Here is a 15,398-nt window from a genome sequence, read left to right as displayed (position 1 = left end):
GACATGATATTTCATAATCTATACATACATGTGCGTCATGTGTAAATATATATTGACACAAGATATATAAATTCGCATACTCCATAAAGTCATAAAGTAGCGTTGATCTAGCGAAGATTGAAGACATGATGATGGTGCAAACGAAATAAATAATTACAAAGGGCATTTTTGTCAAAATCTTCGTCATTGTGACATGAACATATACCTGCCAAAATTTAATTTGTGAGATGAGAAAATAAATTCTCATTCCGTAAAATGGGTACAGTTTAGTAGGTTGAATGGATCTAACTCGTTGTTGGCACATTTCAGTGCTTTCACTCCAAATTAAATAATTTATATGGCATAAATATATTCGCTCAAAATAAAAATAGTAGATTATAACTAGCTAGCTACATAGTTTTTGATTTAGAAATTTTAGTTTATTTTAATTTCTTTATGTCACTACATATATATAATATGGTCATTGCGTGAAAATTCTTTTGTGTGAATTTAACAGATAGTTTAGAAATATAATTCATGAACTTTATTCCAAATATGTCACAAAATGAAAAATTGTTTCAAATATTAATTGAAAATAGAAGAAGTAATAATAATTTAGTATATATTTTGTTTAGTTATTCAAGATTCCTTTTAATTTCATTTACTTGGTTGCTTAGCAAAACCGGAATTAATTATATGCATATGTCGCTATCTCAGTTTACAAGAATTAGACACTATTCCATTCTTGCCTAGAATCTTAAAGTAGGGTACGTAAATGTATACATCAAATTCTGTTTATAATTCGTATTTCTTTTATTTATTTTTTGTATCGTATCGTCTATAGTAATTACTTAGTGGATTCGAGTCACAATAATCATGTTGTAAATTAGTAAAAACAAATTTAATTTATTACTTTTTTTAGATACTGTAAACACCCTTAATGCATATGCGTGTGTGTTTATGTGTGCAAAGCCTCTGCGAAATTTAANGGTCCATTTAATATATATAATAATCCATTTCTGACAGGCATAAGTGGTGCTTTGATCTTATTGGGTTTGGGATTCGAGCTGAGCCATGGTCTGTTGGAAATCAAAACGACAAAATGTACGTTTTTTATTATTCATCATTCATTAATTAGTTTATTAGTTTGTCCCACCCTCACTTTATGTATAAATTTACCATATGCATTTTGAATTTTTACTGTTTGTTTATTTAAAAAAAAATCATTTTTTACAACATATATTAATTTAATTAGTCTGCGAAAATATATCTTTGTGAATATATAAACCTTAAACTAACAGTGCAAAATCAACTCAACTGTCTAAATTTATAGATAGTTTGACATTAAAATTAATTAGTTATGGATATCTGCACATACACATTATAGTACTACATCATTACAACACCTCAATTAATATACATTTGTCAAATTTGATATATTTTATGAAAAAATATTTTACATATTTCTCTATTTCACGAATGAAGTAGCTAAGATAAATCTGATATAATGAATTGTACGTTGGATTTTATCAAAATATAGATGGCACAATTTAAATCTTATTAATTGTATAGCTAAAGTTTTAAACTTCATATTTCAATTACTCTCTAGCAAGAACAAGAATTAATTACTCTTCAATAATCTTCATCACAATTATTGCTCATCTTGTAATTTATGAGAAATGAACACATTATGTTAACTTTAATCTAAATTGTTGGATGGAATGTTCGTCTTTTTATCAAAATTTATAATTCATAATAATTGATAATTATGCAACTCAAATATTTTATAATGTAAGCAGTCTAATTATCACATTTCAATTGTTCTCATCGGACAGAGCTCTGGCAGATGTAATTATTGTATTTCAATGACATATATATGAAAAAATGGGAAGAATACTATTATAATTATGTATTGATATCGTATATCAAATAGTTTTGAAAAAACAGAAAAAGAAAATACAATTTTTGAATTGTATCTTTGATTTTTCGTGATTTTGATATTCTATTTTGTTAAATTTATGCTTTAGTCATACATCTTTATTTTGATTTTTGTTAATTTTAGTTATTTTTCTCGTTGAGTGTTGATATGATGACACACATCAACATTGCATTAATCATATCAGAAAATGATTAAATTTGTAAAAAAAAAAAAAACCAAATATAGTATATTATATTAAGACTAAAATTTGATAAAATAGATTATAAATAACTAAAATAGTAAAGAGATCAAGTATACAACACATACAATTTTACAAATATATATATATATATTTTTTAAGAAACGAGTGCGTGCGCAAAGTTGGGCAAAAACTGTCATAATTAACGAGCACCATTCCAGCAGCTGGAGAAAAATACCACAAGACACCTGAAACATATCAGCAATACACAATGGGAACAAAATTGCCACAATATAATTAAATTTTATACAAAAATTATTGCATGTAAAATTTACTTCATATATATATATATATATATATGTATATCATTCACCGTGGATATCTATGTGAGCACTGACTGAAATGTCGTCTACTTATTATATGTACATGATGTCACTTTGGCAGTGCTAACATAAATATCTATAACAGTATTCATCATGTCAAAACTATGTATGTCCCCCAAGATTTTAATACTGATAATGAAGGCACCTGACTCCTAAACCATTTGAAACATTAAAATAGCTAGTTAGGTATTATTTAGCATATTTATTTTTTTGTCCCCTATTGTTCAGTAATTCAATCCAAACAAATATTTTATTACAATTTTTTGTATTGGTTTATTTATGTTACATGACTCAAATCATTAATTATTTACCACATATCAATCAAATAATTAAATGTAAAAATTAAAATCACAATTTCATCGTTTGTATCTTTAATTATTTATATTCAATAACTATTGAGAATAATAAAATTTAAATTTATCATATTATCTCAAATTTGATTGGTCAAACCAAACATATATTATTTTATTAGCTAATATTTTGCGTACATCATAATCTAATATTTTAATAATCACAATATTTCTTTTTTGAATTTTAACAATCACAAAATTATTTATTCATATAATCTAATCAGCAATATCGATCCACCTAAACAGAGCCTAACACACCCATCATAATTCATATATAAATAGAGATGCTCTACAGTATCTAATGATTGTTAACTGCAATAGCAAACGGAGCGTAATTTTTTTATATGTTTTTTGTAATTAAAAACTTTATACATCGAGGATATTGATCATCTGAACATCCCATTATACATTAGTACTAGCTAGATAATAATCAAGGCCACGTTTTTATTGAAAATGAGCAAGGTTGAGACACCTAAATGGGAAAAATAATTACTTAACATATATAAAATATTTATTTTGTATCATATTACAAGATTAATGATCACAAAATCGTACGCACAAATTTTTTTTTTTACGTGTTTATATCATATCTAGGCTATATTTCATCGGCTATGATGTGAAATTTTGTTCAGTCCCTAGTTTAAAATTCTTTAAATTTCAAATTTTATTAGTATTTTTTTTAAAACAAAAAGGCAAACAAAATGGGTCCTCTTGTCCAGCTTTTTGTACCCCTCAAGTACCCACTATGGTCCATATACAACACATATCCTGCCAAACAATCTTGGCCGTTGATTTGGGTCTCTTCTTTTGCTTGGACTCTCTTTTCTCACCTTTTCCATTTTTTTTTACCTGTAAATTCTATATTCTCTCCAGTGCATTTTGTCCATTCTTATACAGTTTCATTTGCAATTCCACTTGCCTTATTATAGGTTGTATTTTCACAATGAGTAAATTATAAAGGTTGGTTTGTTTTTGTTTTTCAGTGAAGATCGATGCAAAATGTGAAAATATAAATAGAACTAAAGTGTTTTTCAAAAAAAAAAATTCAGTTAATGGTGAATACCCAAATCAGGTGGTATGGTAACCGGATTGAACCCTAATTTTAGGAAAGATCGATGCAAGATGGAAAAAAAATTTCTCGATTTTTACCTTAATTCTTAAAGGTAATTTGGCATATTTTAACCTTCTATTTTTTTTTTTATCGTATTAAATGATATATGATTTTTAATATTATACTTTAAACTGTCCATTCTTGTCAAAATTTTGAACTTTGATTTTCATTTACTTTCATCTCGCGTTCAAGTTTTTTTTTTTTTTTTTTTTTTAAAAAAAAGAAGTTTTTTGCATGGATTTTAGGAACTATGCATAGCACTAAATATTAAATATACGTGTTTTGCGTCAAATAATCTTTTATTTTTTTTTTAGTTCAGATTATCTAATTAAAACAGTAAATATTTCCTTTATATTATGATAGTTGATATAATTTCCACACAAATTTGACCAAGCTTATACCTTTTCAAGATTACCCAACATGTCATTTTTTTTAATACATTATCTATCCAATTTAAATAATGGTATTCTCTAAATTTTACGTACAATGGATCATTGGATATATACTGAAAAATTTATCCATATTGTGATTGTGCAAATTGATAATCCATATACAATCGAACACGTTAAGCGACCATTGCAGGGACTCATTTTATATAGTATCATCTAGTTATTTTCGAATGTTTTAAATTGTTATCCATAACATTAAATTAAATTCCACTATTAGTTGTACAAATCCACAAGAATGTGAACCTAGCCACCAACCTTTTGAATTTGAGATGTTAATAATTGCTATTGTCTGTACATTAAAATAGAAAAGAAAGATGGATTAAAGTGGATAAGTATGTTTATTTTAAAAAAAATCGAAAAATTCAAAGAGTTTGTTAGATGTTTTTTGGTCATGATGAGGTCAAATATATATAGAGGATAATATCGAAGAAATTCAAAAGAAGAAAATAATTTTTTAAAAAAGGGAATTATTTGAATGCAAATTCGATGTTTAAATTGAAATTGATCCAAATAGTTTACATAAATAAACAGTTATATTCTTCATCTTCATTGTAAAATTGACCGTAAATTTTATTAAATAAAAATAACTTTCTTTAAAAAAAAAAAGAAAAAGAAATCAACCAGACAACCATATGTGGTATTTTGAAATGGAGGGATTCATTGGGAATCCTAACCAAATATTTGATATTTTGAATCGAAAGTTGATTTTTCAAAATAATTAATATGAACATAAATATGTTATCGGAAATTTGATTTAATTTATCCATGCTATCCACCATTTTTATTATTTTGAAATTGAAATGGAAAGGGAATATTTAATCCAACGACTCGAAATTCACAACTTACCCTTTTTCAAACTGTAACCGTATGATCAACCATTTCCATCTCATTCGTACGACCAAATCCTATCCTCATCTGACCGTCACTTTTCGAAATTGAATTTCTTAAGAGTCGGGGAGGGAGTATATATATCATATATGGCTCTGAATTCTGCGAAGCTCTCTCTCTCTTTCACTCTCACTCTCACTAAAACCCCCACCCCCCCACCCCCCCGAAAGAAAATTTGAGGCTCACTAGCAAACCTTTGACCCATCATTTATTGAGTTTTGGATCTCTCGAGATTTCAGGCAATCGAACTAATTTACAATTTTTGCTTGGAAGAAGAAAGGAATTCGATTTTTCTAGAACGTGAGATCATCAAACTCCGAAAACCAGAGGATTTTCCATTTTTTTTACTCAAGAAACTGCAGACTCGTTTGTATTTTCGTTTTACCACATGAAATTAAGTACGCGGTATCTTTGTTTTGGAGATGTTTTTTGCAGAAACTTGGGTCACGGAGCAGAGTGAAACAGCGGCAGTGGCCAGGCAGTTGGATTTTGCGGCCAGTTGTAAAGCTTCAGCAATTACAAATGATAATGGCCAGGGGAAGCCGATACTGCCAGAGCATCCGCAGGCTCAGTTACACTCCAAGTTGTTAGCTTTGGCTCGATCGTGTCAATTTCATGCAATTTATCGATTGCCGCAGCAAATGGTGGCACAAACAAAAATGCCGCCTTGGGGACAGATGGGGAAATCACCGCCTCGCGAACTTGCTTCTGCCGGGGGAAAAAACAAATTGCTCCCAGTTGTGTAACCTCGGGCTCACCCTATGAAGCCAGTTTCTTTGCCTAAGTCTACCCTGCAGACATTGCAGTGAGTCCTTGTAACTAATTTTTGGATGCCAATTGTCTTTACTATTTTATTTATAATTTCGTCCAGGACATAGTTGTCAATCACGCATAGCGCCCGTAGCGCAAAGGTTGTTCATGACTATAGCGAATAGCGTAGCGATAATTATTTGAAAGTAAAGATCTACAATTATATAAATATATAATATATAACATATAGTAACGTCAATTCAAAAATCTTAATTTTCAGCATAATATTCCTTCAACTTTAATTTTAAAATACTAAAACCTGAAATTATTTTAAGTTTTTTCATTGAAATATCATAGAAGACACAAAAATAGAGCAAGAAATGCAGAAAAATATAATTTCCAGCAAAAACCTAACTAAGTACATGCCAAAAAACCAAAATTAGAAGAAAAAAAGGACATACAATAAGCATGCATCTTTGCTTTGCAATAGCGCCGCTATTTAAGCTATCGCGATTGTCGCTATAGTGCCAATAGCGAGGATAGTGAGCGCTATTGCAAAGTCCATGGCACGTAGCGGTCCGTGTCGCTTCGCTACGCTATTCGCTATAGCGAGGGCTACGGGGGCTATTGACAACTATGGTCCAGGATAAACGATGCATATCATATTTTATTTTACAATTTGGAAGATGGTGAATACACTTTGAGTCTTTAACAAACAAAGTATTAGAACTTTGAAATACAGCACACCAATCGAGAACTCAAATAATTGAGTCTACACTCCGCAAAGCGCACAACCCTATTTTAAGCTCAAGACTTTCATAATCGAGCTTAGAAAATATTTATTTATGGATATCAGAAACTCGGTTATCTTACCACATCAAGCTCTTGGTGTGTGGAAAAAATTCTTTTGTGTGTTGAAAATTTTAATCCACCTCAACATATCTATTATGGCTGCGACCAATGGATACATGACTTTTCCAGCTTTGGCTTTCCATTTCATCAGTGCCTTGGTCTTCATTGATGGGATTATGTTATTTTATGTTATTACTCTCGAAAGTAGTTCATAAATCAAGTTCAAGTGGGTAGTACTTAATTTCTCAGTATTCTCTACAACAAGAGTATTATCCACCATAATCACCTTTCAACGGCACACCACATTAATTGCGAGATGAAAGAAATCACAGTAATAAACCGTGATTTTGGAACTCTTCTACCTTCTCCACACTTCAAAAAAGAATATTTTCTCATGCATACCGAGAGTTTCCAAAGAACCCCCAGCTCTGATACGACTGTCGATATTAGGTCCGGGATAAATGTTGCACCTTGTAAGTAATTTTGCTATGGTAAAAGCTTGTGAATGCACATTAATAAACAAAATATTCAAACTCTCAAATTCAACACACCGAATTAAGATCCCAAAACGGTGGTCTTAAACTCAGGACTTTCTCTATGATTGAGCTGGTTGTTTTGGGATGGTTTACAATGAGGAAAAGTTTCTCTATTTATGGTAGAATGATTCCAAAAACATTGTACGTGAATACATGGGAAGCTTCCACCAACCATTATTTAATCATTAATTTAGCCGACAAAGGCAACTCAACTGCTGCCGAAATGCTCTATCCATCAATATTTCCACAACGAAGTGATTTTTAATACTTTTTTGTTGAAGTTTGAATTCAGAAGTAGAAAAGGTAGATTTTTGGATGCTTTTTGATGGGGACTTTGAATTGGATATAATTCCGATCAATTTCAGAAGCGAAAGTTGAGTTTATATCTTTAACGTTTTGTGTTTACTGTGTAACTTTTGTGTGTAGCAGAAACTGACCCATACAGTTCAAATCTGCATTGGTTTGAAATATATGTGGATAGAGGTGGTGATGCGAAATGGCGTCTTAAAAATATTGAAGAATGGGTTTAGAGTTCAAAAATGGAAAGGGACAGCGACGGATGATAGTCCACAGTCATTTTCATTTCAAATTCGCTTTATCTCGTGTTCTTGGTTGTGTTGCATTTTTGTCACTTCATCATGCTCGAGAAATTTATTTAGAGAGGCTTAGAAATAACAAGCCTTTTATATCTTAGTTGTAAGAGATGATGATTACTAACCCTGGTGATCTTCAGGAATGCGGAGTCCCCAAAAGCTCTAAAATTGTGTAATCTAAATATGAAGGATTGCACTTCGAAGAAGCGGAAACATTGCAATTGTAAGAACTCTATATGCTTGAAGATGTAAGTACATTTCTCAAATTGATTAACGTCTCCTTAGCAATGGCAACTTGGTAATTTATTTTGGTTGGTACAACCATCCATGTCAATGAATTCCAATTTATTCACGTCATGAATCCTTTGTTAGGAAAAGATAAAAAAACATGAACATTTGATTGTGGTAACAGATAAAGTAACTACCCCATGTATGGCATGTTCCTGCCTGCAGCTGGATAATTGGACGATGAACTGAAGTTTTTTGCACAAATTTTTTGGGAAAAAAAACGTTTTTCTGATTTCTTGCATTCATTTTTATGATGTTGAAATTATAATACTATATGATCATGGTGTCATGCAGTTTGATGTCAGTGATGAACCTTTTTCTGGTAAATTTACTAGATTATATATTTTTTGCACTTGGAGAAGTAGTCAACTGGTCTAACTAGATATTCAGTTTTGGACAGACATACTAAGTCGGATTGAGGATAAAAATGAAACTGTTATTTAAAAACCAGGTTCTGGTCTAATGGCCATTGCATTAGTTTGCTCGATTGAAGAACATACACTAAGTTTTGTTTGACTCAGCTGTGCAACAAATTTTTGTTCTGCCTCTTACTCAATGATGCAATTTTGTGCATATCCTTTAAATGTGTGGTTTATTGATCTTGGTTAAGCTGGCTGTAATGACCCACAGGTACTGCGATTGCTTTGCCTCAGGGATCTACTGTGATGGATGTAGCTGTATTGGTTGTCATTCATAATAAAATAGAATATGAGGCCAATAGGGAGGTATCTATTGATGCCATACTAGGGAGAAATCCTGATGCCTTCAAGCCGAAGATAGCTATCATTTCGCATGGAGCCTCAGATGTAAGGGTACTTAACATGATTTTTTGATAATTTCTGACTACTTTCTAGGCCACATTCTTATTCTTTGATTTTCCTTATGCTCCGGCATCCATATTACCAAATTTTAGATCCTCCTGAAGTATTTATTTTCTTATTCCAATTCCCAAAAGCATGTAGGAAAAAAGAACGGTGTGTTCTTCTAGGAAGTGAGACTTGTATTTTAGCAAAATCTGATATACAGTGATGTTTTGCACTTGCATACTTTTAACCGACTCAAGGAAAATCTAGGTTGAACACCAAAAAGGATGCAATTGTAAGAAATCCGAGTGGCTGAAGAAGTACTGCTAGTGCTTCCAGGCCAATAATCTGTGCTCTTACAAATGCAAATGCATGGACTGCAAAAATTTTGATGGGAGCGAAGAAAGGAAAGCTCTTTTCCGTGGAATTCCTGCAAACTCTGTGGTAGTGATCCGACAGTTGACCAATGCAGCCATTAATGAAGCCGTTGGAACTCCACCATCCAAGAAGAGTAAAAATCAGAGAATGCTTTTTCGGATCACACCTAATGATCAATTGACTAGCAGGCTTAGACAATTTTCTCAGGTGCCTATGAAATAGTTAATGGAACTTCATATTTCGTTAGAAATTATAATTTTTGGGCAGTTCTGTTTCTTCTTTCTGGTTCTTAAATTGGTGAAGCACTTGTTTTAGTTTCCAATGTTGCAGCACCTCAGTTCATGCTGCTAATTACTAAAAAAACTGTAGAACATTTATTTAAAGTCTACATAAAATCTTGTTTCTTCTGCAAATAGGTAACTGGCTTGGCATCTGATGCATCTTATTCCCCATTATCATCTATTCACCTGTCTAAACCTGACTCTGCAACAACTTTAGGACCTACCTTTTATAGGTATAACTTTTATGTTTTTTCGTATTTTTGTGTACTTGCTTGCAATTCTTAAAAATTTATGATGTGCAGGTATCCCATATGTCCCTTTGCTTTATAAACACTTATCCTTTATTCCTCTGACTGAAGGTCTTCTTTGGCTGGCATGATCCAATCACATCATTTGAAGGACCTCTGTGCACTCTTAATTAAAGATTCAGCAGAAGCAGCAAGGACATTTGCAGGTAGATAACAGGCCATGGGCTACATCCATTATTTTTATACATTCAACAAAAATATTTGTATTCGCTTATTCAGAAGAAAAGACAATGATTACAAATGATGAGGGTGTGAATGAGGCCAAAACCTCTGTTGTTTCCTCGCATGTAGATCATAAGGATAACGGGAATTCAGGCGGAAATCAAGAAGTTGAAGTCAGAACTTCATTGAGTGTGTGATGAACAAGATACATCATTTATGACAGATGACTTTCCACATAACATCTCAAATTCTAACACGAGAAGGCCAATGGAGTCATCATCCACGAAAGACCTCAGCCCATTATATGCGGAACAAGAAAAGCTTGTATTAACCAAATTGAATTGCTTTTTCAAAGAACTCATCTCGAGGCCGCACTTGTTCGAAGGTGATCCCATGTCTTCTTATTTTCGGAAACCTTTAATTCAAACTAGTGCATGCACATTGATATCCATGTTTCAGCTTAAGAATTGATAGATTGCGATTTCATTAACATGCAGTGTTATGAATATCTCGACTTATTTGTTGAAGAAACTAAAGAAACACACAGAGTGGACCAATGACGTGCACCAACACATCTGCGGATGGAATTTGTAAATCTGTAGCTTTGAATAAGGAATGCCAAATCAAAGTCGTTGAACCAGTTCCATGAAAGTGACAGTGAAGTTGGCGATTTTGATTTTTGGGTGCTAATTTTTTTGTTCTTTTCTTTTTGCTTGTCTTGTTATAAAATAATATGTTTTTGCTTGTGAGTAACATGCAGCAGATGGAATGAGATAATTGGTGGGGGGGGTGGGGGGGGGGGGGGGGGGGGGGGGGGGGGGGGGGGTGGGGTGGTAATCATTCTAATATTATTAATTAGGTGATTTATTGCTATATAGGTTGAGATGCACATTGCTGTGTTTGTTATTTATGATATCACCAATTAGGGTTATGCATTTAATTAATTATATGCTGTGAATACATACATGTTTTTAAGTTTAATAACTAATTGATTTAATACTTAATATTAAGTAAGAAAATGAGGAGCCAATGTTTTAGGCTAAGATAAATCATATTAAAAATGAATTTTTATAATAATAATAATAATAATAATAATAATAAACAAATAAATGTGTTAGAACGAACCCCTTTTGCTGCAAATAAGCTCTTCGTGCTGATCCATAATCAGCAACACTTGTGAATATGATAGTACTATGGCGCGTGCCAAACGCTATCATCGTACACGTGCGACCCAATGCACCCTCCATTTCCAACTATAAATTCAACAGAAACGCGAATATCAACTATTCTACAACTCCTCAACGGTACTCAGGCGCTCCGGGAATGGAATACTCCGACGACGCGTCGAAGCTTCGTGCTGAACTTCTGCAAATGCTCCGGAGCCGTCGAACTCCTGAAGGTATTTTCGCGAGCTCTATCTCATTTTTATTGTGTTTCTGCATTTGGCATCTTCTGTTGATATATTTTTTTTTCTTTTACCTGTGGTACGTGATGAATCAGGTAAAAATTATCTGCTAGCTGTGGCTAGATTTGTGTTATTGAGTTGACGTTGACTTGTGATTCGACAATGATACATTGATATATGTTGATGTGTTTCGATAGTGTGTTGCATTCTGATATGTTGCGACGCAGATATTCTGTTAGACATGGCTTCCTAGGTTATTTAGCATATCACTGGGGAAGGGGGATAAATTATGAATGGAAAGCTATTTACTGGCGATAGTTGATTACATTTTATGAATGAATCTTAAGAATAGTTCATGTGTGTTCTTGGTGAAATATAAAGGTGCTTCTTGTTGGTCTGTCGATAGAAAGATCACCTTGTGATCTGGTTCATTCATTCCTTTTATCTTGGGAGACCCAATTTAGACGCTGATGGTGAACGAGGGAGAATGAAAAAGTTAAGAAAAAGAAATGGCATTAATTTTGCCCTCTGGCCAAATTTAAAAATTCACTCCCCATTTCTTCCCTGCATCCTCCTTCCAATAAATATATATTTTCATTTAACGCAGTTCCTTGGACTGTTGAACCTACTCAACCTGTACGAGATCCGTTGTACCAGGAAACCTCAAAGCCAACCTTCAGTGAGGTTTAAATGTGCTTCAAGATGTTTTTTTTATCATGCTCCTGTAAAATACAGTTTCTCTGCATCATCGTTTCGTGGTACGTCAGGCAATGGAATCTTGTCCGAAAAAAGACATTCTCAATTTTAAGGAACTGCTTGAAGAGGAGAACTTTTACCTGATAACGGAGGTTTTTACTTATAGCAGCTCTTGATTTTGTCTCTGTTTTCTCTACTCGTATTTTGTATTTGTTGAACATCAGAACTCTGCATCTAATCAGTAGGTTATTATATCTCTTTGCATTCAAAATGAATTTGCTAGTATGTTTCCAACCAGGCTGGGGACCAAGGACGCCTGCCTGTTCTAATATTGAAACTGAAAGATACCAGTGAGAAGAGAAGACCAACAATTGTCTTCTTACATAGTACAAATAAATGCAAAGAGTGGTTGCGACCATTGCTCGAGGTAATCATAAGTACTTTTTTAGATGCTCAAGGCATTACCAATTTTTGGGATCGGGAGATTGCTTCATTAATTCCTTAATTTCAGGCTTACGCCTCAAGGGATTACATAGCTGTAGCAATTGATTCTCGTTATCATGGAGAGCGTGCCAGCAGCTTGACAACCTATCGAGATGTACATCCACTTGATCCTTTCTTTTTGTATAAAAAATTTGACAAAATTAAATTTAATTTGCAGAAAAAAGATAATTACGATGTGAGAATAATTTAAATGGTAAGATCTCGATCCTTGATTTGACAAAGACATTAAGTTTCCTTCATGTTTGCCATGGCTCACCATTCTGAGCAGAGTGGTTTGCCACAATTTATAGCAAGCACATGTTTAACATGAATAATGGGGAATAAATAAGGGACTTATTTTTCCCTTTTGAAGCTTTTTATGCGATAGTGTTTTCATTTATACTTTCATCCTACTTAATGAGAATTGACTACTATTCGTATTATTGAAAGCTATTCTCTCATGCTGTTATAGTCCTGCTTTCTTTGTTTTTATCCAGGCCCTGGTGTCGTCATGGAAAAACGCCACTGCAATGCCATTCATTTTTGATACGGTACTACAGCCAATTTTGGGTTTTATTTTAGTCCATTTCTTATTAGTACGTAGGACTTTACTTTTACAACGTACCTCCTGTTTTGTCTGGTTAAACTAAACGTTAAATAGTAATTTTTAAAATTTGAGAACTTCGATAAACTCCTCCATAAATATGCTAACATTGAGTTTTGCAGACATGGGACTTAATAAAATTGGCGGATTATCTTTCTCAAAGGGAGGACGTGGACCCTTCTCGGATAGGAATTACTGGTGAATCACTTGGAGGTCAGATAAATTCACTCCTAGATAAATACAGTAATGGTATCAAAGTTTCATATCCGAGGAACTACTTACAGATAAAATTTAACCCTTCAGGAATGCATGCATGGTTTGCTGCAGCTGCTGATACTCGCTATACAGTCGTTGTCCCTATAATTGGTGTTCAGGTTGGTGATATCTGATTTCTGAGTCTTCAATGTCCAGAATTGAGTTTCATCTGAATATTTACATTATAATTTTTAAGGGATTTCGATGGGCCATTGAACATGATATGTGGAAAGGTCGAGTTGATAGCATCAAGGCTGTATTTGAAGGTGAGAGCGATCGTTGGGAGGAATCCGACAATTTTCCGATGCATTATATTACCTCATTCTACGACTTTATATTTGCTTGTTGGAAAATAAATGGATAAATGATATTTCAGAATTTCCTGGTTACAGAAGCACGACTTGATTTAGGCCAGACTTCAATTAACAAAGATGTAGTGGAGAAGGTATACGTGCTTGTTGCATCTCTGCCAGGTGTTTGGAGGTTTATCTTTCTCGTATATGCATTCAAAATATGATTATATTATAACCCAGAATCAGGACAAATAACCTGATACTAAGAAGACAAAACCCTTAATTTAACAAACGAAAATAGACAAGATTCCTAATTTCAGAAATTGATCAAATCGCATGCATCAAATGATTCCTACCAGGACCATGAAGATTTTTTTAATGCTCTTAATTGGTAAAAAAAAAACTTGATTTAATCCGAATTTTAATTAAGCTCCTGATGGATCATAAATTGCTCAACAGGTATGGAAGAGGATAGCTCCTGGTTTGGATTCTTGTTTTGATTCTCCTCATACAATACCGGCCATTGCCCCACGTCCTCTGCTGATCTTGAATGGTGCCGCCGTTAACTAAACTTCAAAATCGACAATTAATGATATTAATCCTTAGAGATTGTTACACTTCAACTGAAACAAGCGTATGGTCGTTTCAGGGGAAAAAGATCCTCGATGTCCGATTGGAGGATTGGAACAACCAGTATCAAAAGCCAGAGAATCTTATGATAAAGCCAATTCTCTTGAAGCATTCAAGGTTTGAACCCGCGGGCCCTAATTTAGATTCATGCATACTTTTTCCCCGTTTCCCATACAGCTAATTGCGCTTCTTTATCTGAGGATGCATTTGGAGTGGAGGATTTCAAATCCACAATTTAATTTCACTCCACTTGTTTGTGCATTTTTTAAATCTGGATTTCAAATCCCTACTTTTACATTATTAACTTGTCTATCAGCTAGTGTAATGAATTTCAAATTCTTATAAGATGGAGTTAATTAAAAACCTTCTTTCAAATTCCTCTCTCAAATCCAAATCCTTCTATCAAAATCTAACTAATTGTTTTTATTCAGCTGGTCGTACAATCTGGGATTGGGCATCAGATGACACCCTTGATGGTCAAACTGGCCAGTGATTGGTTCGATCAACACCTCACTCCATGAAGGTAAACTTTCCACAACAAATTCAGTCTCCCATACTTATCATAAGAACAAGGCCAAGAGCATGTTGTGTTTTAATAGTTGTACTGTTCTCAAAGTAATAGAGATGCGTAATCCAGTTCTCCCATGTCAAAAAATTTGATAAAAGCTGAAAATTACATTTGCATCTGTATTGAACTTAATTGTCAGATTATTTTATCAATTATTTTAGCTCAACGCAAGATTTCAAATGGCATAATTATCCTGTCCAATAAAATAACATATTATTCTTTTCATGAAGAGAAAA

At 33.1% G+C, this 15,398-nt stretch overlaps 1 protein-coding gene across 1 annotated transcript; it reads left to right on the top strand.

Moving 5' to 3' along the window:
• The first annotated feature begins 5,442 nt into the window (after positions 1-5,442).
• On the top strand, positions 5,443-15,348 carry LOC140961282 (uncharacterized). The gene is made up of 20 exons (XM_073419706.1): positions 5,443-6,082; positions 8,149-8,231; positions 8,927-9,102; positions 9,894-9,991; positions 10,118-10,212; positions 10,286-10,417; positions 10,452-10,613; positions 11,397-11,627; positions 12,241-12,317; positions 12,401-12,481; positions 12,628-12,756; positions 12,841-12,927; positions 13,310-13,363; positions 13,539-13,629; positions 13,720-13,790; positions 13,868-13,937; positions 14,064-14,116; positions 14,424-14,517; positions 14,614-14,711; positions 15,026-15,348. Exons 1-20 carry the CDS (start codon positions 6,039-6,041, stop codon positions 15,113-15,115), a joined length of 2,016 nt encoding a protein of 671 aa, XP_073275807.1. The 5' UTR covers positions 5,443-6,038; the 3' UTR covers positions 15,116-15,348.
• Positions 15,349-15,398: the final 50 nt, after the last annotated feature.

The sequence above is a fragment of the Primulina huaijiensis genome, chromosome 16, assembly GCF_012295235.1.
Source record: "Primulina huaijiensis isolate GDHJ02 chromosome 16, ASM1229523v2, whole genome shotgun sequence".
NCBI lineage: Eukaryota > Viridiplantae > Streptophyta > Magnoliopsida > Lamiales > Gesneriaceae > Primulina > Primulina huaijiensis.
The sequence above is the reverse complement of the archived record's forward strand: the minus strand, read 5'-3'. Positions and strand labels throughout refer to the sequence as shown.

What these genes read in the sequence shown, in the direction of transcription:
- LOC140961282 (XM_073419706.1), top strand. Translation starts at nt 6,039, where the DNA reads ATGAAGCCAGTTTCTTTGCCTAAGTCTACCCTGCAGACATTGCA. An exon ending in GAGCCGTCGAACTCCTGAAG is followed by an intron (nt 11,628 to 12,240) that starts GTATTTTCGCGA and finishes CATTTAACGCAG; the next exon opens with TTCCTTGGACTGTTGAACCT. An exon ending in TCCCTATAATTGGTGTTCAG is followed by an intron (nt 13,791 to 13,867) that starts GTTGGTGATATC and finishes ATAATTTTTAAG; the next exon opens with GGATTTCGATGGGCCATTGA.